This window comes from Passer montanus, unplaced genomic scaffold, assembly GCF_014805655.1.
Source record: "Passer montanus isolate IOZ18808 unplaced genomic scaffold, ASM1480565v1 scaffold31, whole genome shotgun sequence".
NCBI lineage: Eukaryota > Metazoa > Chordata > Aves > Passeriformes > Passeridae > Passer > Passer montanus.
Window position 1 is genome coordinate 6,476,615 of NW_024367819.1, and position 23,657 is coordinate 6,500,271.

The 23,657-nt window shown below is 40.2% G+C and overlaps 1 protein-coding gene across 1 annotated transcript in view; it reads left to right on the forward strand.

Annotated features, from left to right (window-relative positions):
* The window catches only part of ANKH (ANKH inorganic pyrophosphate transport regulator), a 100,858-nt gene that overhangs the window by 41,703 nt on the left and 35,498 nt on the right, over positions 1 to 23,657 (forward strand). Inside the window, exon 2 of the mRNA XM_039714757.1 lies at positions 15,582 to 15,798. Within this exon, the coding sequence (XP_039570691.1) occupies positions 15,582 to 15,798 (217 nt within the window). The remainder of the gene's footprint in view (positions 1 to 15,581; positions 15,799 to 23,657) is intronic.

Sequence of the window (23,657 nt, forward strand, 5' to 3'; positions counted from 1 at the left end):
AGGGGGAACACGGTTGTGCTGGCCCAAACTGGGGTTCAAGAGGTGATCCCCAAATTGGGGGTGAAATAAATGCCATGATCAAAAGAGTTTCAAACAATTCTTCTTTGTCCTGTGTTGTTTGGGTTTCAAGATAAGCATGCAACAGAGCTTCAGAGTAGAATTGCCTTTTAATTTTACAATGCCTATAATTCAAGGCTCTTTGGTTATAAATCCCACCAGTTTCAAGGAGAAAAGGCTTAATCCACTAGATACCACTGTGACAAGCATCTGCTTTCTCAAAGGCATTTTATTAAAATGAATCAAGATAGTCTTCTGTGGGCAAAACATCATGAAAGCTCTAATAGAAAGAAATACCTTATTTTCCTTAAAGTCTTCTGATCAACAGCCACAGATGTATTACAGACTGAAAAAAAAACCCCCAAAACAAAACAAAACAAAAAAAACCATAGAATTTGATTATGTAGTTGAGTGGGCTGGCCTTCTATTCAAAGTGAAATAAGTCATATAGCTAACAAAATAAATTAAATTATTCACCCAGATTTGAACTGTATTTGTTGAAGAGATTGTTGAGTTACAGAATTACTGCATCTCAGTTCCTACTATCAAATAAGGTTTTTGGCACTCTTGCCTGGAATTGAGAAATCAGTCACACTGTTGCTTAAATTTGCAGTGATGGCAACAGTTCTGCTCCAGTGTAACCTCAACAAAGGATTTTCTCCAATATCAGACACTTATAAAAGGAAGTTGAAACATAAAGTCAGAACTTCTAAAAAGAGAACACAGTAGTAGTAAGGGAGTTGCCTCAGAGACAGTGAAATATACACAAAGAGATACAATAATTGCCTCTACATCTAAGTTTACGAAAATACAGTCCTTATGTTTAAGCCAATTTGGCCTTACCTCACGGCAGAGGGGGAGGCAATTTGCCAGGCTTTTAAAGCCAGTTCAGCTATCTGTGATGAGACCCAACATGTGAGGGTAACTGGAGCCCACCAGATTCTGACTGGAGTGGCAGAGGGACTGTGTACAGACTGCCCCATGCCTGACAGAAAGCTGCCAGGGGTGCATCCAAGGATGGAGAAGGCGAGAGGAGGAAAGTGTTAAAGTCTAAAGCATCTGACAGTAGGCAGCAGTGAGAAGCTGTGTTCTGTGATGCCATTTACTGCTCTTTGTAAAGTGCATGGTGATCTAAAGAAGGCTGAAGCTGCTGTTAGATCAAGCCACCAGGGGCAAACCCCTTTGGGTTTTGTAATTTACCCACCAGCAGCAGACAGAGAAAACATGTTCCTGGGGCCTGGGCCCCAGAGCTCACTGGGGTTACGAGTCCTGTCCTTTTTCATCACAGTAGAGTCACCAATTTCAGAGAATTCACTGCCTGCAGTAAATCTGTGGTGATCTGAGAGAAAGGCTCTTTTTTGGATCATCCGACCCCCAAGTTAGACTATTCAAGAGAGGCGTCATGACACCTGCATTCACTTTACTCTTGTCACAGTCATGGTTTTGACTCTTTGGACCAAAGAGTTTCAGATAGAGAGTTCAGCATCACTAAAGTCTATAAATACCTGGTGTAGAAAAATATGCTTTTACAGTTTAGTAGGCTGGTTTTGAAGATCCACCCATTTTTGATCACAGTTGCCAGATTACAGCCCTCTGGAGGATCATCCCATAATACTTCTACAGCTCTTAAACTGCAGTTCCTAAACTAGATAATTTCTTGAATTCCAGCAGACTGTAACCTTGTTTAAGCTCCAGTTACAAACTTTCCTTTGAGACCTGTGACAAAGTATGAGCAAGTTTCTTCTTGGCTGCTCAGGACAAACATAATAGATTATCAGCAAGAACAAGACCAAAGGAAGTAGCAATCAAAATCATCATGTGGCATTATCTCAAATAAATTTTCATTTTCTTTGCAAGCATACCTTCCAGTTTTTGTTGTAAAACACAACCAGCATTGGGTGCTTCAAAATATTTCAGATGCTTGCTCCCAGTATGATTTTGTAAGGTCTGTTTGAGGACCTCATTTCCCTGATGTCAGAAAAAAAATTTTTGTCAAGATCAGCATGGGCTGATTTGTTTCCAGCCTGCACCTGAAAATATTAGTGTAGTCTTAGTGCCTTCCTGGCACTTAGGTCCCACCACTGGCTGTGCATATCCTGATTTCAGTTTTTCTACCATGCAAATAGAAAAAGCAGAGTTCTGTTGGGATTGCTATGTGCTGTTGGCTTCATTCACATGGCTGCAGTGTTTGCATTCTGGTATTACACGCCACCCCTGCAAGAGCTTCAGCATTATATTTACCCCTAGGGTGTATGCCACTGCTGTGCAAGTTGGTGGCCTCAGCATCATCACATTTCAGAGACTGTTTTGGGAGCACTTCATGCTTTTGCCCAACTGCCCTGCCGGCCTTGACTAAGTAAGCCCAACAGCCATATTTTGTCCTTTGGTATTCAACATTCAGCAAAGGATAAATTATAACCTGTTTTTCTTGTAGACAGAGAAATGCAGTGAAGTATTCACTCAGGTTACAGGCTGTGCTACGCTATCAAAGCCAGCCGGCTCAATTTTTCAACCCCCATAATGGCAATAGTGTGACAGCTCTCTCTCCCTGCCTAAGAATCTTGGCAGGATGCCCATCTGAAACCAATTTTGTATTTTGCATCGGAGCAACTCAGAGATAAATTATAGCTGTTCTGAATTAATGTTTTACATCCTCTGTACTTCCCTGCTCATCAGCAAGAGAACAAAAAAAACCTCACGTATGGAGAAGACAGAAAAGAGATTGCATCTAATTTGACTTTGTAGAAATAGAGGGATAAATGACTCAGAAAGTAGAACAAGGCTGGTCTGGGGGCTAGGGATACTGTAATGGGAGGCTGTTCTCCTGATAAAACCTCAGCACAATGTAGAGTAATGCCAAAAAAAATGGTAGATAGTCTGTCTTCACTGCATTTCTTACCACTTTTGAAATCCCTGAGCAAAGACACCCATTATTTAAAACCAGTGACTCAGATAAAGAAAATTACCTGTTGCACTATTGTGTACCAGGATCAGTTTCACTTAAGCTTTGAGAATTCCTCAGTGTTTTTTCTGAACTTAAAATTTGGACTCTCGTGCCTGTATAAAACAAATGAAAATTAGTTATTAAATTTTACCTGTGCAATTCAAGTTGAGGAGTTAAAGGGAGTAGGGCGGTGGAAAAATGTTCATTGCAATTGAAAGAATCACTTTTAGCAAGGAGGGATCACTGCATCAGGAATACAAGAATGAGAAAGGATGTCAGTAAAGACAGTTTGAAGCTTGGAGTTAAATTTGGTGGCTAAGAGAGCATTGAGTTTGTCAGGGGTGTCATGGTGGCAAATATTCTGCTGCTGAAAGATGGTAGATAGTCTGTCTTCACTGCATTTCTTACCACTTTTGAAATCCCTGAGCAAAGACACCCATTATTTAAAACCAGTGACTCAGATAAAGAAAATTACCTGTTGCACTATTGTGTACCAGGATCAGTTTCACTTAATCTTTGAGAATTCCTCAATGTTTTTTCTGAACTTAAAAAGTTGGACTCTCATGCCTGTATAAAACAAATGAAAATGAGTTATTAAATTTTACCTGTGCAATTCAAGTTGAGGAGTTAAAGGGAGTAGGGCGGTGGAAAAATGTTCATTGCAATTGAAAGAATCACTTTTAGCAAGGAGGGATCACTGCATCAGGAATACAAGAATGAGAAAGGATGTCAGTAAAGACAGTTTGAAGCTTTGGTGGAAAAATGTTCATTGCAATTGAAGGAATCACTTTTAGCAAGGAGGGATCAAGGAATACAAGAATGAGAAAGGATGTCAGTAAAGACAATTTGAAGCTTGGAGAAAAGTTTGGTGGCTAAGAGAGCATTGAGTTTGTCAGGGGTGTCATGGTGGCAAATATTCTGCTGCTGAAGGAGTCTGTAGAAATGCTGTTAGCAAAACCCAGTTTAAGAATTATTGTGGCAATGTTAGCAGTTCCTTAGTGGAGGAAGCCATCCATAATATGTCTGGTCACCTCTTTAGCTGGAAAATGGGGGGGGGGGGTTTGTTAGCAAAACCCAGTTTAAGAATTATTGTGGCAATGTTAGCAGTTCCTTAGTGGAGAAAGCCATCCATAGTATGTCTGGTCACCTCTTTAACTGGAAAATAGGTGGGGGTTTTTTTGTTTGTTTGTTTGGGTTTTTTTAAATTTGTGTTTTGTAAACCCAGGGGTAGACACCTTTGAAATTAGATTAAGCATCACACTATAACATGTACTTGGCATGTTATCAAGAACCCTCACAAATTGACTTGTGACTGCACTTCTCATTAACACTCACCCTTGCTGGACACATAGAAATCAAAGTCACAAGACTTGCTACAACTCCATGGGTGCTTCCAAGCTCTCTTCCTCTGTGGAGGAGACTGCCTAGGTACTGCTTAAAGAATTCTGGGTAGAAGCCCTAGCCAGAGATTTGCTGAAGATATTACAAAATTCATTATTGCCAAGCATTTAAAGATTGCTTCAGTGCAACCCCTATGTCTGCAGCCTGTGTGTCACAGTATATTTAGAAAGAATGGTTTTTTGACTCCCTCTATAAACTTACATGTTACCAAGAGGTTAATGTGATACATTTTCCACACCTCCCCTTTTTCATTGACTCCAGTAAGGACGGCGCATATCTAGCTTGATTGCATTTCATATAAACTGGTATTTCACCATGTTCCCATTGTCACAGAAAGCCATTTATTCTGAGAGCAGCAATTTGGCTCCCAGCTGCCATGAGATAACATAAGCAGCAGTAAGCAGGTTCTCCCATGGCTTCCCACTCTTCTAGGTCAGAAGGGTATTTCAGCCGTGCTTGTGTAGAAATATTACTGTGCTTCCCCTTGTGAAAGACAGGGTGTTTCAAAAAGAGTGCATGATTTCTAGAGAAACTTGTTTGTTACTTGTGCTCCATATAGCCGCCGTTTGGAAAAACCCATGTGCAATAATTTCACTGTGGGTTGACTTGTTGACTTTGTGGCACTGGATACTGAGAGAACCAGCCGAGCTATTTTTAAAAGGAAATGTTAGCCAGTCGTGTCAACAACACCTGCAGGAACCAGGCAAGGAGTCCAAGGTTCTCAAAACTTAGGCTGAGGACAAAGAAGGCTAGATTTTCTGAGGGAAAATTTTACTTTGGGGAAAGACTACATCTTCTCCTTTCTGTATTCCTCTAGCCCACGTCTTTACCACCCACTTTCCATTTATTTTCAACAGATACATTATGTTAAATTCTAGCAGACAAATTACTGATTTAGTGGGACTTTCACTTTCTACTGATACTGAAGTATTGTAAAGTTCTGTAAGAATAGAAAATACTTAGTATTTTCTATTTTCTAAATAGTGAGTTTTGCACTAGCTTTAGAGAAATGAACCCACAGCCACTAGCCACAATTTGTTTTCAAGTCTGCTGAGTAACTTCAATCTCATCCTAATAATGCTGCTACAAAGAATAAGAATGGAAGAGAGAAATAGATACAAATGAAAGGTTTTCCTACTGTTGTTGGAGACTTTATTTATGATGGGTGTTTCCAGCAGAGGAAACACCAAGTTTGTATTTAGGCTAGTGATCTGGGTGCCCTCTATTTGTTGCTTCTAAGCAATTAAGACATGAGCTATTCTGGCAGCTCTACCCTTGCAGTCACAGACACTCACACCTAACAAACTCAGCTTTGTGTAGCCGAAACTGTGCTTTGCCCAGCTGACAGCATGCTGGAGGGAGCAGCTGCTTAATGACAGCCCTTAACCAGCCGTGCTCCCTGCTCCCGACACAACAGCTGAGGAAAATAGCAGACCTCAAATATGTTCTGCTCGGCTGAGGATGGGCAAAGCCCTGGAACATAAGTGACAAGTCCCTGCTGGACCACATGGGCAGATAAATGCTTCCAGAGTAGGGTAATGGACAGCAGATAATTGCATGGTGCACTAAGTACATGTAAAGGTGGGGCTGTACTGCGCGTGTGGGGACAGCTGGCCAAGCTCCAACTTCCAAAGTCAGGCACAGAAGCCTTGTTTGATGGTTATGTGTATTTTTTGTAATCACAGTAGCTTTGACATGTATTTTATAGATTGTTCAGGGGTTTTTGACATACTGCAGTACTTAGGCTTCTTCCTAAGCCCAGTCTTGGACAAGTCAAGAATTTTATGAATTTGCTCAGCTGGCTCCTTACTTCTCCTGTCTGTGGTGAGATAGAGAACATTTTACTCATGCTGAATGAACAAAACCTGCAGACTTGCTTTAGTTTGCTTTAGCCTTTCACCATGTGCAAGAAATGTTCATTAAATAGCAAAAATTCAGTTGCTTTACATATTTTACCTATCTCCACTGACAGCAGAGGGGTTGCAGTTTGTGAGGTACACTTACTTTGGTCTGCTGCTGGCTATTGATGAATGTGAACCACATTAGGGGTGAGGAGCAAAGAGCAGATAACAAAAGATAGCTCCCCCTAATTCTCACACTTTCAACTTCTGAGTAACGAATTTGTTCTCCTTTACATGAAACCCCAAAATATGTGTTTATATGACTGTACTCCAGTGGAGCAACCCACCTCTCCCAGCTGTCTGCCAGTTCTGGCAAAATCAGTAATTTGAAACAGCAGCAGCAGTAGGCTGATCTTTAGAGCAGCCATGAATTGCTAGGATATTACAAGAGGTGATAATAAAAGGTTTTGCTGTAGTATTGATGATCCTGAATTTGATTGTTGGCTTTCACTCAGTTTGCTGGATGTAATTAATACATCCCTTAAAATCCATGCAGAAAGGGAATTGAGAGGATATATCAATTATTTGTCTTTCACGTAGGAGGACATGGGCTCTGAATCATTAATAAAGAGTGGATAGTGTATAGAAATAAGAAAAAATAAAAAATAAAAGTAAATTTTACAGATCTTGCCTCTAGGGTCCTTTCCAGAAGAGGCAAAATAGGAGAATCAATCACCTCACAATTCCTGAGAGAAAGAATTCATAGTAGGGTACTGCAGCTTCAGTCTGTGGAAAGAGAAATACTTTGCCCTTTGCTTTGAGCAAACATGGGTATTGTTCTTGTCTCCTGGTTCCTTAAGGACTTGAACCTGTGTGGTCTCTGCTGTGTGTTGATGCTTGACCTTCACTGCTCTAAACTTGATGCCCAGGAGCACACAGCACAGCTGAAATACAGGCAAGATTTCTGTGCAGTTAAAGTAGTTTAACAAGTTTTGCTGAACCTGTGCAACTCATATTTTGCAGGTGTGCAGCCAAGTTTTGGTCTGGTTTAAAGGCATTTTTTTATGGTTTCTGACAAATTTCAGAAATTTTCACCAAATGCTTTATGCATCAAGATTTTTTATAACTTAAAAAAATTAAGGAAAATGCTTTAAAAAATCTACAAAGCCAGGGACAAACCTCATTAATTTTCCAAAATCCTTCAGCTAGCAAAAGTACTTTTGCAGATATGTTGAAGTGCTTGCTTGGATTTTTTTCCCACTATTTGAGTATTTTTTTGAGAGAGAAAAGAAATGGATTTACATTACATTACATACATACATGCAGGATCTTGTAATTGTGTGTGTCAGGTGACCTTATGTGAAAAAATATGACTTAAGAAAGCTGCTTATGTGGAAACATGTGAAAGCAGAGGCCTGACTTCATAATGCAAGGCATGAACATAGAAATTCAAAAGAAACAAACACAACATCTAAATTACTGAAAATTACTGGGGTGAAAATTGAAAGACAGGTGGAGCTAAATATATTCTTGCCATGAGGTAAAAACATAGGTGATTTAATGTGGAGGACAAGTTCTTTGGTGAAAGTGAGGAGAAGTGGTACTGAATGATGAAAAAAAGGTTGTTCAGGGAGAGAAAAGAACATGTGGGAAGTGGAGTTAGGCTGATGCTAGCAAACTTCAATGTGCAAGGGAGGCAGATGTGGACCTTCAGATGCCAAATTTAGTGACATGTTAAAGTTCAGGATGAGAGTAGCCTCTCAGGTGATTGTCTAGGAAAGGTGTGGGGTCTCTACAATATCTCCCAGATGTTCTGCCTGGGGCAGTGCTCTAAGCTGGCCCCTAGGGACCCTTCCAACTTGAACCTGTCCATATACTTTGGATACTTTGGAGCCTAGTAAGGTGTAATCATGGAGAAAGTGGCACTCTCCATTTCAGAATGAGAGAGCCATGAGCAGTACTTCAGCAAGGACTGAATTAGTGCTAATAAAAAGGCAATATGCCAGAGTTGTGAGAAACTGACAGGTGCAACACCTGCATGGATTGGATTTGCCATGTGCATACACACAAGTCTTATAACAATATTTGCAGAGATCTAATTTATAAACATGAGGAAAAAGTTACTTTATTAAATGTGCAACTGATAGTAAATCAGCTTACTTTTTACTTTGGGGATATAGTGTGTGGAAGAGAACAGAGCCCATTTCTGTGGGAAATTAAAAACAAAAGAAGGAGCACTGCTGTAGATACTGTATCACTTGTGATTAGGGCAAATATTATTTGTGTGTGGATCCATATGATATGATTTGTATCCTCCCCAGTGTTTTCTAGCACTTAAAAGTAATCAAAATAGAATTTGGTAAAGAAATGATAGCTATTCCACTGGGCATTCTGAAGAGACAGGGAACCAACCTTCTCCTAGTTTTCTATGTCTCAGTTTATGTCTTTGTTTTATCTGTCTGTACTCCTAGACTTAGAAACAGCTTTTGAGAATGAGTCTTTGGTATGAAGAAGATCTGAAGACAAATAACCTCAGCCCAGACTTTACCATGCTTATGCAACATAATCCCAAATGCTTCTCACCTTTGCAGATTAGATCTAGGGAAAACTGAATTAAAAGCTTGCACTCTGCTTTGGGAACAAATCATTCCCTGGCATGTTTCCCCTTGAATACATTTTGGACAATCAATTAGCATCAGTCAGAGGACACCAGGAAAGTCACAATGCAGAGGAATATCTCTGATGTTGATTTTGTCCTGTTCCCCTAGAAGCACTGCTTGCCTAAAAAATGCCAGGAAAAGTTAAAACTTTTGGTCTCACCTCAGGAGTCATGTTTCTCTGCAGACATCAGTGGAAATGGCAGTGGTTTAGGTCTCCTTCATGCTGGTGTCAGGCATCCCTGTCCCACACAAGGGCGTGTGTCCTGAAGGGCTTCCCACAGTCGTGGCTCATAGCTCTTTTGGCTTCGGGATCAGTGTTCTCCACATCCCATAGGGAGGCAACCATCTGCAGCAGCTGATTCACCTCTCCAAGATTGCTCCCTGTCATAAATATTCTGGAGCTTTGTCAAATATAATTTGAAATGAGCCACTTTTTGGCTTCACTGAGTCTGGTTTCTTTCCTGTGGTCCTGCACCACTATCATCTGTGGTTTCTGTATTATTCTCTGCCTCATTGTGCTGTAACCTGTTTGTCATGAACCTGCACACAAGCACAAGGTGCCCTCGGGCAGTGTGCTATAGCTGCTCCTCCAGCTCCCAGACATGTCCTCCTCTGCCTTAATTTCTGCACTGGGAAGGATTTTCCATTTTCACTGAAGTGTCTGTTAGCAATGCTGCTCTAGTTACTCCTGCATCTCCTGGCTGTGCCTGTTTAAAGGTGCAGTTCCCTGATGCATCCCGGGTCAAGTGAGACCTGCAAGTGCTCTAGAACTATGCTATTTTGGATTTAGGGTGTTTATTTAAACTTCTCCCAGGACACACAGCATGGACATGGGGTAGCAAATGTCAACAAGTAAAACTGAGATCCTGATCATTTCTGGTAGAGCAAGAGCCTTGCAGAAATGTTCATTCTTGCTTTTCTTTCCTGCTCAGAAAGGTGAATGGGGAAACAGTTTCAACTGATGGCATTCTAGTTTTCACAGCTTGATTTTTGTTTCACATGGTATGTGAGTTTTCTTCTTCTAGGGCATATTCTCATTGCCTTAGCAGGCAGAGTAGATTGGATTGACATTTTTTTGTACACTAACTTTTTTAAAAGATAAAATGTGACACTTGCCCTTCATTGTGAATTAAAAAGCAGGAAGCAACCGAAGAATTTCAGCTGTCATTTTCAGTCAGTCCTAATGTTCTTCCTAGGATGTCCTCTCCAGAGACAGGCCACATACCACAGGGATGCTGAGGTGTTCCTCTCTCAGGGATTTTGTCTTCTTTCAGGTGGAGTTCAGAGCTCTGGTCTCTTGTTGAGGACTGGGATTGTTTCTCTGGGTTGAACCAATGTCAGCACTTGAGCTCTGTGGACAGGGGTGACTGGTTGTTCTCCCACAGCCAGCTTTAGTATTGGAGCAGGGGGAAAGTGAAGTATTTTAATAGTGGGCTAATAGGAATTGACCTCAGATGGCATTTCAGACATCTGACACGTGAGCTACAACAGATGCTGACTGAAAATTAGAGATACTGAATTAGGGTAAAAGCACTGCAGAACAAAACAAAACAAATATCAATTCCCCTGAAAAAGACCCTAAAGAATAAACACTCTTCAATCATAATCTTCAAGATGCAAGGTCTGACTCCCTCTATCCTTGCAGATCTCTCTTCATACAGTATGGGCAATCTTCTTGAGCCCGAATAAATGTGTGTGTTATTTTCCCCAGTTTTCTCTCACTTTTTTACCTGTGTCCATGGAAGTCTTACACAGACCTGTGTCAGAGGTAAAAAAACTACCTGTTTATCTCAAATTGCCCATGGGGGCTCCTGTGTTTATGAGAAACCCATCCAGAAGCAGAGATGCAGCTCCAATAGCACTCAGGTAACACCTACACAGCGATCCAATTATGCCATGCTTTCAGAGCCTCAGATCTGAAAGGTGTCCATCCCTCTGGCAGCACAGCTCCTACCGTGGTGACAGCGGGAGGCAGAACAGCCAGAGCCAGATGGTGCTTTTGATGCAGAAGATTTTAATGTGACAGGATTTAGTAAATGAAAACTCAGCCAAGAGTCATCAGGAGAGAGATTATTTGACAGAGGAGATAGACTGTCCCCTACATCAGCTTGCTCTTTAACTGGATAGTTTGGTTCCCTTCTGTTTTCTTAGGGAATTCCATGTAGGAAGAAAAACTTGTGCAGGGAAGGGCAACACATTACAAATGTTTGCTGAACCAAACATACATTTGGCCAAGATCCTGCCAAACTGAGCAGGTTTTTGATGTCACCTGTAAGTAGATAACTAGCCTGAACGGACTTGAAAACATCTCAGGCAGAAACCCAGTTTCAAACAAGCTGTAGGAACATGCCAGCTTCCAGTATGTCACAGTCTGCTTTTCTGGGATAAGCAAAATTGAGCATTGAAAAAAAAGACATTTCTTGGATTTTACATCCTCCTGTTCAAAACATGTGCCTGGGGTCAAGTATTGACTGCACAATCAGTATTTAACTTCAAATGAAGTAGAAAGTTTTGCATAGTTAGATACAGACTAGTGAAATGTAGGTAGTGTGTAGGTAATAATCAGTTTTAAAAGCAGAAGAAAATTTGTACAATAGATGTTGCTTTCCTGGTGGTTTTTGAAAAATTTTTTTATACTTTTAAACCAATACCAAGTAAAATATCCAGTAGTCTCTGAAAAGGGAAGATAATGTGACTAATGGGCAAACTCCATCGAGCCAGCTTACGAGACAGCCTTTGAATTTTTGGCAACAGAGGTGTGTAGCCCTAGATTGGAACCAAACCTTTTCTGCCAACATTAGTGAATAGTGCTAAAAGTTCATGCAAAATAGGACAAGTTAGACCCTTGACATTTTTCTCACAACTGTTGATTTTCAAATCACTGCCTTTGCATGCAAATGTTTGTTAGATTCATCCATTATTCATGTCCTAGAAATTTGATAAAGGTCTCATAGGTTCCCTCTAAGAGACTAAAGCCAGCTGCAGTACCTAATTGCAAAGACGTGGTTACTGGCTTGCAATGTTGTTAAGTGTATTTGATATTCCTCTGACTTGAATCTTTTGGATGGGAATATAAAAATGCTGGTCCTCTCTGATTTTAGTGAACATACATGACAGCTGACAATTATTCATGAAAAAAATGTTTAAAGGGTTGTTAGGAAGTCCTCTAGTAAAGATTTCATCTTGCTAGTGATAACAAATGTGTTACAGAAGACATTGAGTAGAAGTAACTGTGTAACAAAGATTCATGCCTGCCTTTTTGAGACGTATTTTAGGAATATGGCTTACTTCATCTAACCTGTCCATGTGTCTAGCAGATTGTGCTCTGCCTGGAAGTGTTCTGTGGGGCTTTTTTCTGTTATTTCTAGAAGAAGGGTCAGCAATATCTATGGCTTTGTTTTAATCACATTTGATGAATTGCACTTTACTGTGACATTTTCACCTACTACTGTATTAGATTAGTGGTTCATTAAGAGCTCAGGTGAAGATGATGTCACCAACATCTGTCTGCCTTCCAGCATCTGGATTGCCTGGTTATCCCATCAAGTATGGTATGAATAAGCCAGTTCAAAGTAGGATGACACCTGAAATGTGTATGATTAAGCTAGCATGCTGTGTTTAATATTGTCATTACTATTACTGCTACCTAGTTCTGTGTGACTTCACCGACAAGCTACACAAATCTTTGTAGACGTGTGCTTTCTTGTGATACAGATGCTACTGATGAAGTTTCCTTATTGATTTCTGTTCACACAAAAAGGGTTCAAAATAGAGTCAGATTAAAAAATTGAGGCCTTGCCCTCGTTTATATTGCCTTCTTTTATGACAGATTTAATTGGAAATCTAACAGGAAATTAGACTGGAAGATTGCCAGCTGCATGGCTGGCATGGCATGAAAGATCAAGTATCTGTGTCTTTCATACTGCACACCAAAGCAGATTCATCAGTTATCTGGGATTTCTTGTGAATTTTAGGATATTAAATATGGTATCAACAGCTTCAGCAGCAAAAATATTTGGAAGTACATAGGGTAGAAAAGCTATGCAAATTTTCATAGGGAGTTTGAAAATTGAGGATGAAGAGTTTTATGTTGATATCTTAAAGTGAAAAAGGAAAAGGCTACAGAAGCTAAACCATCCCTAAACACAGCCCTACTGACTGTTCATTTCCAAAGAAGCATTTAGAAGGATTGCTTTTTCAGGGCTAGTCTCTAGAGTATTTCATCATGTCAGCCACACGTTCCACAGGAGTAAAATTAATGGCAACATATCTCTTACAGAAATCCCCTTTGGATTTTGCCAGTTTACCTTACCTGGTACACAGGGTGTCTCCAGGGAGGATTACTCAGAAGATATCTGCTTGGCTGTCATTTGTTCATTCAAAAGAGATCAGTAAAACCAGAGAGCGAGAGAAAGAGGAGTGCTCAAGTCTTTCTGTCTGTCCTACTTAGATGGAAAAACTTAGTTACCCTGGGGCTAGAGTCATATGGAGCTGTTTTCACTGGCGTGAGGTCCGTGCTAGGCAAAGATTTCTCTCTGCAGAGGGATCATAGTGCCATGCCTTTTGACAAAAAGTTGTTTCTTAAAGCCATGTTTATCCCATGACCTTGTCAGAAGTGGATTACCATCCTCCACAGACTGGTATTCTGTAGTTGTACAAAGCAGGAAGAAAGCACTTGTGCTTGTGAAACTGCTGAAAATAATTCAGCTGTTTACATGTGATGTGAAGTTTTTAAACTAGCCTACCTGATATTGGTTAGCTGTTTCCCTTTAAATTGAAGCTGCCAGAAATATTTCATTCTTGACAGAAGAAAAAAGAGGGAAAGAGCCATAATCAAGGAACATTTTATTTGGCATAATTTAAGGCTATTTGTCTATTACTGGCAACAGCAATTGGGAGATTAGGCATCTTTTTAGCAAGTTTAAATTAGAAGATCGTAACTCTGTATACACCTTGAAACTGACTACTTCACCATCACAAGTATCATCACAAAAGACAACTGCACTTGACTATTCATTTCAGAGGCCACAGTCTTTCACAAATTGTTTGAGTACACTTTTGTGTACACACTAGTGCTTTTGGCATGAGCAGATTTAATATAATTTGAACTGATATCAATGCAATAGATGGAATTATCTGTATCCCAGGAAAAGTTACACACAGCAGCTGCAGCTATTCCATATCTAACACATAGTGCTTTCAGGAAGGAACTGGAGCAAGACAGATGAAAACATTTGGAGCTTCAGGCATTCAGGTCAGAGCACATTAAAAGAGAGAGATCTGGCAGACATCAAAGGTGGAGAAGTTGGTATTTTCTACAGCTTTTTGCTCAGTTGACAATGCAGCTTTAGTTTCAAAAATTATTGTCTTATAGAAAGAGTGGAAAAGAACAGTAGGCTCATTTCTACTTCAGGGACACAGGTTCTTTTCAAGTCAGTAGGAGTTGCTTGCTTGTATGATCTTTGGAAGGGCAAATAAAGTCAAATAACTGCAATAAAAAGATTATGCTTACATTTTAAATGGAAGGACTTCACCACAATTACCTGATGATACTCTAGCTGGTTTGTTCATTTAGATAAAGTGGTATTTGAACTGTGTAAGTGTCAGTGAGGTTTGGGTGGTGGCTTGGCCAGATGTTCCTGGTTGGCCTCATTGCCACGGCCCTGTCAACACATATCAACTGTAACCCATAGAATTATACTTGTTAAAACAAATCATATTTCATCCTTCATGCTTTTTGAATCTAATATTGTTTTAACAGTTTGCTGGGTGTACCAGATGATTGATGCTGTCACACTGCAGATAAAATCTATCATTCTGTCATTTTTATTCAATACTTTAGAAGCATTTTGGTTCAAGCTGGAATCTGAAGGAATGTTACACATCTTTTTTTACAGCTCACCTTAGTTATAAAAATAATCCATCTAATTCTCAGTGATTAATTGGCAGACATTTCCTAAACACAGACCTAGAATAAATTAGTAAGTTAGTTGTTCCTGAATATGTCTTGAAATGTGCTGTAGTTAGTTTTAGATTTCCTGCAAGGGGATATAAATGAATATGGTATCAGATACAAACACACAAACTTGCATATATACAAATATGTATTTATCAACTACTTGAAAGGAGATCAGTTGTGTTTAATCACATGCATATTTGGCCTCATTAAACAATGAAAGTCATAGAATAATATATGGTATTTGCAATAATTACATGGGATGTTGTGAAAAGCTTGTTGCGTGGAAAAAAATTTTTAGCTGCTCAACCATGAGTGTATGTCAGAGCTTTTGCCTGGAAAGATGAGCTGCAAGGACTATGCTCTGTTGAAATCATGGCTGAAACCTCAGAGCAGTATTTCAGTGGTTTTGTATTATCCATGACTATTAACAGGTCATAAAATTGCTCTAAAAAAAAAGAGAATAACTTCTGGTGTGCATATTTCAGAAATAGACACCTTATCTTTGAGTCTACTTGACTTGAATTTAGTCTATATTAAATTATTTTGCCTCTGTCACAGGTCACAAATTACTGCTGCTGAATCCAAAGAAATAAAGTCCAGATTGGGGTGAAAACAATGACAGCTAAACTTGCTTGTTCCTTCAGAAACCAGATGCAGGAGATTGTGTTTGGTAGCCCTGCACATGTGCTACATCATTTGCTCTTTCTGTGTTTCAACAGGCATTGAACAGGGGCATTGCTGCTGTCAAGGAAGATGCTGTGGAAATGTTGGCCAGCTATGGGCTGGCATACTCCCTGATGAAGTTCTTCACGGGTCCGATGAGTGACTTCAAAAATGTAGGTCTGGTGTTTGTGAACAGCAAGAGAGACAGGACCAAAGCAGTTTTGTGCATGGTTGTGGCTGGCGCTGTAGCTGCTATATTTCATACTTTAATAGGTAAGGTCACTTCACGTCTAGTTAATATGACTTTTAATTTGTTTCCCTCACCCATTCTTCAAACTGCTTAAGCTGTAGGTTTAAGATTTAATTTGTAAGTACAGCAGGAGATGCAGAAGAGATGAGCTCTCTTGGGCTGGTGTCTTGCCCATCTGCGCAATTTTTATTGCTTTTTAAACAGGTTATGAAGGAGTAGATTCCAAGCACAGGCCTCTCCTTCCTGGAAACAAAACATGCTACTGATCTCTTTCAGTCGGGTGTGTGAGCAAAACTTTGACAAGGTTGACAGGTTGCCTGAAGCTGATAGCTCAGTGTTACTGTGAGGTATTAATGATTAGCTAGCAGTATCTTCTGGGTTGGTTTGGCAGGCCTTCAAGATGTGCTTGGTATGGCTGTTTGTCAGTTCTTGGTGGCATTGTTGGTGTACTCCTTCTGTATGCATTCCTTTGCTACTTATCTCACAGTACAAAACTCCCAGCAGGCAGGAGCCACATCCTCATTAAACTATCAGGTAGTACTCTCTACTGCTGCTAGGCATCAGCCACTTCTGTTGAATAATTAATCTGTGAGGAAGAGGTTAGTAAGAGCAATTTATACCAAACTGAGACCAGCTCCCTGAGTGTACTCTGAAACAAAGAAAACACACAAGCAGACACAAAATGAACATTAAAAAAGGCAGCCACAGGATTTGCCAGTTTTTGAGAGCCTACAAAAATGGGATATCGGCTCAAGCATCAGCCACAGCAATGAAAACCATTTAACTTGGAAGACTTTTAAGTTCATCCTCTCCAAGAACTCCACGAGATTCTCTGCACCTTCTGGCTCATTCTACGGAGCTGAAACTTCTGGACCATAGCAATGAGGAACAGGAGATTCTGGAGGAAGAAGCAGAGAGTGCACTGCGTTGAGCAGGTAAAATCCTAAAAAGCTGAGAGTTGTAAGGGGTGGGAGGGAGGAGGTAATTGTCACAGCCTATGGAGGCATGTGTTGGCTGACAGGCATTGAATTGGATCAGCATCAGCAGGGTGTCATTCCCTCACAGATAAAAGGGAAATGCAAGTGTAATGGCAGTATCCTGAATTGCTGTGGAATCTGAGTGGCCTCGAAGGGAGCGTTCATTATCAGGCTGTTAGTATCTCAAGAGCAACATGTGCTGCAATTCATCACATAGAATAGAATAGAATAGAATAGAATAGAATAGAATAGAATAGAACTATTTCAGTTAGGTAGGTACAAGATCCATCTGGTAAATACTAATGCCCCACCTCTTACCATTTTATTGGCTGCCAGCTATATTCACCAACTTGATGTGCCTCCCAAGCACTAGAGTTTGTTTTGACCATCATATCTCTTATTCCATCACTGGTATGCGAGCCCTGTGCCATTTAGCTTTGCTCCATGTTACAGTCATAAAAAATGCTTACAGTTATGACTCACTAGCCAGGGCAACTGTGTGCCAGGGATTAGATCTTGCTAATTTTATAAACTGAATCCATGCATTCAAGTTAATGTAATTCACTGATTTCAATTGGTCACTTCTTAAACATGTTTACTTTTGAAGCTGTTTTATTGAGTCAGTGTTATAAATTTTGGCCCATTTGTACATTTGGCTCTCATATTTCTTTGCTTGGAATGTTTCTTCATCCCTCAGAGCTGCTTTTCTAGTTGCTCACTTGCTTTTCTGCCAGTGCTGGTCAAGGATTTTGCCTTTGCCAGCTGGATAAAAAGTTATTTTCTAGTCATACAGTATTTTATTTTAAGCTAGAATAGATTTTAAGAAAGTTTTAAGTATAACTATCAGATTTCCAGGTGAAAGACATAACTGGATTTTCCATGTGGGACGTCTTTTGAAAGGAGGTGTTTGGAACAACAGTTGGAAAATCTGTCAGCTAAGTTTCTTGCCTTTGCCTGAAAGTAGAGCCCTGCTGAGTTCAGAACCTCTGAAATGCACTCTGCAGACACTGGGAAAAAAAGGAGGCTATGCTTACCATGCTTTAAAGTCTTGAATTAAAGGGCTGCACACAATCTTTCAGCTTTTTATGGTGACAGACTGCAAAATATTTTTTGGTATTTTAACTTGTCTATGCCTGAAAATATGCAAAGGCCACAGCAGAGACTGGCAGAGCGCCTGAGGGAATGGAGTTAGTCAGATTCTAGCACCAATTGCCTGGGTGATGTTGCCAAATTTTATGTTCCAAGTTTCCTTTGAACCTGTTTCAAGTCCTGATTATTTTGCTCTGACCCACAGATACACAGCCTGCCTAGCAGGAAGAAGAGAAGGAGTCCAGTGACAGGCGGCCTCCTAGGACCGGCAAGCGCTCCCCAGCAGCTGCAAGCCGCTATCTACAAGAGACACAATACAGGTCACTGGTGCTTGGTGGATGAAAAAGAGAAACAAATAACACTTAGGGGACTGAATTTTTTTCCACATGCCATAAATATAGGGCTAAGGAAGATGACATGTCTATCTGCCATGGACTGTCAAAGCCCAGGAAGAAACAGAAAACAAAAAGCCAAATGAAATAAGGAGTACCAAAAGGAAGAAAACAAGTGGTGGTAGAAACACAGTGACCACAATGAATCACCACATTTCCAACTGTGATAGAAACTGTTTGCAGTCGACACACACAGCTCCTCACAAACAGTGGCCTCTACTCATGGAAAATATCAAACCAGACCACCCACCTGACTCATGCTTCATTGCTTCAGCACCACCTTCCCACTGCTGCTTCCCCACTGGAGCTCACACAGTCCTCTGTGCCAGTGACTGGCTATGCTAAACCACTTGAACTCACAGCTGCAAGCTCTGGGTCCCTCAGTCATCACCCAGCCACATCCTTATGAAGGTCTGCAAAGTCCTCACCAGCAGCTCCTGTCACTCCCCTGTGCAGGTAGCAGTAACAACTGAGAACCAAGTTGGCCAAAGGGATTCAAAACCATGTTCTCATCCTACTTCCAATGCTGCTGTAAACCTTGTCAGTACAGTATTCCTGGACTGGCTGTTTCAGGTGTGATCTGGAAATAGAATATAGTATTCTGCCTTCCTTTCCCTGGGCTACTGTGAGGGCAGCTACTGCCACCAATTCGTCTCCTGGTGGGAAAGTCACTATGGAGCCAGGGTCTAAAGTGTCCTGTTATTTCAGAGACTGTCTTTTTGGTGGCTGTAAGAGAAGGGATTCAAGATGCTAAGCCTGTCTGCATAGTTTTGACATCTTACTAAATTGCCAACTTGACAGAGGAGAAAAGTCATTTATATAACATTATGCTACCATAATGCATTTCTTAGTGTTGCTGGTAAGCCCTCCATACTAAGTGAGCCTTTTAATATCAGTGTCATGAAGAATATGCACATTTTCTTTGGCAATAAAACAGCATTGTTCAACTTTTCACCAGTTTACTGAGAAATAGTATACTGAGAAAGTTTATTTCCTTTTGAATAATTCTCAGTAGTTCCAGAAATGACAGGGCAGCAATTACTTTGAGGAAATATCCTCTTTGCTTTTTACTATCCCTGATTAAAAATGACATGATGGATCATTGTCATCACCAGGAGAAAAAGAGTGGAACTTCAGTAACCAGTAAACTTAAGTGTAGGTTAACTTTTGCAGTAATCTATAGCAGATTGGATGGCCAAGACATGTGAGTGATTTGTTTTGTGCCCATTTATTGCTGTCAGGCTGCTGAGCGTGGGCCGTAGATTGCACAGGGGAGCACTTCAGCAGTTCCTGGAAATTCAGCTGATACTTTTGAACTTCCCACGTGCATGATCACTGCATGTACATTAAAAATCTTCATAGGAATTGAGGCATAGTTGTAATGCCACCAATTCCAGTGTAACACTACTGGAATTTTCCGGAGACTAGGAATTGCAGAGTGGGTTGCAACAAGCAGAGGTATTTTTTTTTAGTCAGTCTTGTTCCAACAAGATTACTGTATTGGGGTATACTAAACGTTTTGCCCTGGAAAAAAGGGCCAGCACGGGAACACAAATCAGAATATATCTGGGCTTGCTGCTTTCTCCATCTCCCTCCTCTCTAAATAAAAAAAAATGTTATTCATTAAAAATTTTCCTACTTCAACATGGTCATTGCTAAAGCAGTAACATGCTTCCCTGGCTGCCCCAACCCTTTTCCCACAACAGGGACAGTTTCTTTTAAACAAGGTACTCAGGACAAAGGAAGAAAGCCTATGACCTTCAGGTCATGATCCACTTTTGGATAGCAGTGATTGTGTCTCAGTTTAAATAGGATCATTTTGAGACTTATAAAATGTTGGCTTATATAAAGATATTTCAGATACTAAAAGTCATTCATAGATTTGGGAAATATGATTGCAGTAGTCAGTCTTCACTGAGGTGCTCCTCAGCTGTTTTGGTTTTTTTTAATTCATGTATTACTATAAGCAAAGAAAAAAATCTCAACACCCTAAACACTCATCTGAGCTTTCACATGGGGAAAATGGAAGCTTACTCTTCTGTCTTAAATTCAAGCTAACCAAAGACATAAAGAAATCTATATACACTGTGGCATCTCCAAATGAAGATTTGCTATTGTTTTTTAACACTGGTATTTTCCTATCTGCCCAAAACACTTAGTTGAACAAATTAGCTCAGTGCATTAAGCATGGTCCTAATAACACCGAGGTTGTGTGTTTGGTCCCTGTACAGGCCATTCACTTAGGAGTTGGACTTTTTGGTCCTTGTGTGTCTGTTTCAACTCAGAACATTCTATGATTGAGAAACTGATGAGAATCAGTTTTGGCCATGTGAACCATCTTTCTGACAAGCAGCAGAATTGATTTGTTACTTCTCAAGTCTCCAAGTTCATTTTTAAGACTGGCAGCAAAGTATATAAATGGAATGTGTCTAGAAAGAACACACTTTAACCCAAAATCATGTTTTGGATTTTTTTCTTCCAGTAAAGCTATTTTTGACATATGTAGCTCTGTGTCTGGAAGTAAATAGTGTCACTTCCTCTGAGAGTTTTTCTTTGTGATTTAAGTATGACATATTCATTAGCAGTCAGCTCCAAAATAACTACAGTACAGGTATTTGTCTGAGATTGCTGGCATCATTAAGCATGTGTTATTTTAAGGGTGTCTGAAGTTTGTATGGTAGTAATTGGCTTGCTAGAGAAATCGGTGTAGGGACCAGGAGATCCAATTAGGTGTACAGTTTTCAGTGTCATTTCTTGACCTTCTGGGTCTTAAAACTCAACTGGAAAATCCAAAAGCAAGAATTCCTGCTTAGCTTCTGTAGCAAATCTGATCCTTAGACATAGCAAAACAAATGAGGTAATAGAGAAGAGCAAACAGGCAGCTTGTCTTGAACTCTTCTGTTTTAGTTGAAATGATGCAAGAAGTGGGAAGCTCCATCTGCTTTAGATTCATGTAATACTCTCTGGCTCTGTTGTCTGTGTTATTAATTTTGTGCCATTCTTCATAATAAGTTTGTAAGGTTGGCCAAGGTTGAGTTCTAATTGCATCAGCAATTGCTTGATTCACAACTCAGTGACACATGCCTGAATGTTTGTCAGTGAATGTCAGCTTGCTAAATCCTTCTGTGTGAGGACAGAAACATTCATGGACATCAGCAAAAGTGATTGTGTGCTTTCACTGACATATGAAATAGTTGACTATTTTGAAAATAATGTTTTAAGTATAAACATTATGAATTTAAAACCAAAATCACATTAAAAAGTGCAGTTAATTTTTTTTTTAATGGGGAGCTTACAGAGCTCAGTGCTGATATCCCTAGAAACCTTAAAAATGTGGTGCTATGAGTTGTAGTGGTATAAGTGCCTTGAGAGTGCCCTGCCAATAAACTATGATTCTTTCTTAAAAGTAAGAGTAGTTCAGCCTCTGAGCCTCTGATTCTGTAATTTTTTCTGTAGTAGTAAATTTTAGGTTTCAAAAAACAAAACAAAACCAAAAAAAAAACCCCCAAAAAAAAACCACAATGGCCTTTAGAGACAAAAAGGTTACGTATTACATTCTAAACACTTCAAAGACTCATTTAAAACAGATAAAGGACAGGGAGAGCAGGGAATGGTGACTTCTGCAGTGTGCTGTGCTTCTGGCACTGCTCTGCTGGAGGTGGCCTCTCCACAGAAGCAGGTTCCTCAACGTGTGGACTACAATGCTCAGTCCTGATGTGGAAGATAAGGTGGTGTGTTACCTGCATTGGTTTTTAAGTTTTTGTGCAGAAGTGTAAAGCACACTCAATGGAACCTAAGAGAAAGTTCAATGAATCTGACCTTCCTACATGGCTTGCCTCACAGGCCTTCCAGATTTCTTCCCTTCATTGAAATAAGTTGATTCAGGAACATCCATGTACTGCCCTGCCATAAAAGCAGCTTTCCACAAGGACTTACCACACAAAAAACCCTTCGTAGCTGAAAGTTTTCAAAACACTAAGTGAAGATTGGTGCATGGCTATTCATGCAAAAATATAAAAGAAGCTGTGCTTGATGTTTGGTTGAACTCCCAACAAGCACCTGAGCACTTCAGGGACTAAACTGCCTTCTTAGAAATGAAGAAAAGTTGGAGTCCTGGTTTAAAATTCTTCCCCAACCCTTGTCAAAAGGAAACAAGGCTGGGGGTGCCTGAGGAAGATGGCTAAGCAACTTGGGATTTACTGAGTGAATTTGGAGACTCAGTTTAACACTCATAGTTCAGATGAAACACACATAGATAGGGACCAGCATAGGGAAAGGGGGAGTTTTTAACATTTTTTGCATCTTTTGGGCAGTCGTGGTTATCTGGAATGAGGCTTGTGCTTGTTCACAGTGCTGTCATGCCACCTTATTTTATTTTACTATCTTGTTTACACTGTCTTATTTGACTTAAACAGTCTTTTCAGTTCTGTTAATCATTTAACTGCTGTATCTCTCAGCCATCACAAAACAATGACAACTTAAACTCCTCTTTAATTGCTTCCAAATATTGTTTACAAGTTATGAAAGGCAGTTTTAGGCTAAGAGGATTGCATTTGATGACTAATGTTAGCATTTGTCAATCCAGTTATGAGACCTGCATGCATGAACAGGATCTCTTTCCTGAAATACCCTATATGAAGATTTGTACAAAGATAATAGGGTTGTTATAAATGGAAAATTAGACAGAAGGTCACATTCGAAATAGTTAACTTAGAAAATACACAAGTAGGAGAGAACTGAAATAAGGTTCCCCAGACACAAATAATTCTGCCATTACTTGCCTTGGGGGAGATCGGCCTTACAGCCTAATAATTCTTTTAACAGCTATTGCAAGTGTATAGGGGAAATCAAGTAGTGATGTGCAGGTCTAGAGCATAGTTTATAAAAGGTTAAAAATTATTTGGATTATTTACCTCTGCACATTATATTTGTCTCCATAGTTCAGACTCGAGACAGAGCCTTTGTTAGTCCTGGTTATTTGGACAAATCTGGTGTTTTTAAAACAGCTGGATAACATGGGTACAAACAGAACTGTAAGCAGTTCTACAGAGAGCTGTGTGGGAACTTCCCATGTCTGTGCAGCCTTCCATCCAACACTTTGAGAAGAGGGGCCTGGAAAGAGAGAGTTGTCCAACACTAAAAGTTGGCTTGGGTTGAAACAGGACAGTGAAGAACAATCAGAAGTGGGAACCCCCTGATTTCCAGAGGTGCCCTGTTCTGACTTGTGGCTCTGGAGGTGCTGGCTCTGGATAAGGAAGGAACCTAAGGCAGGTCAAGGCTGCCCAGGGACTGCACAGCAAAGCACTGTGTCCTGTCAGGCCCTGGCAGAGCTGGTCATTAGGCAGAGTAAAGGAGAGACATAATGAGTGTGATTTGTTGCATGCCATCACAAATCACCATATCATTTTAGAGCTTTGGGCAGGT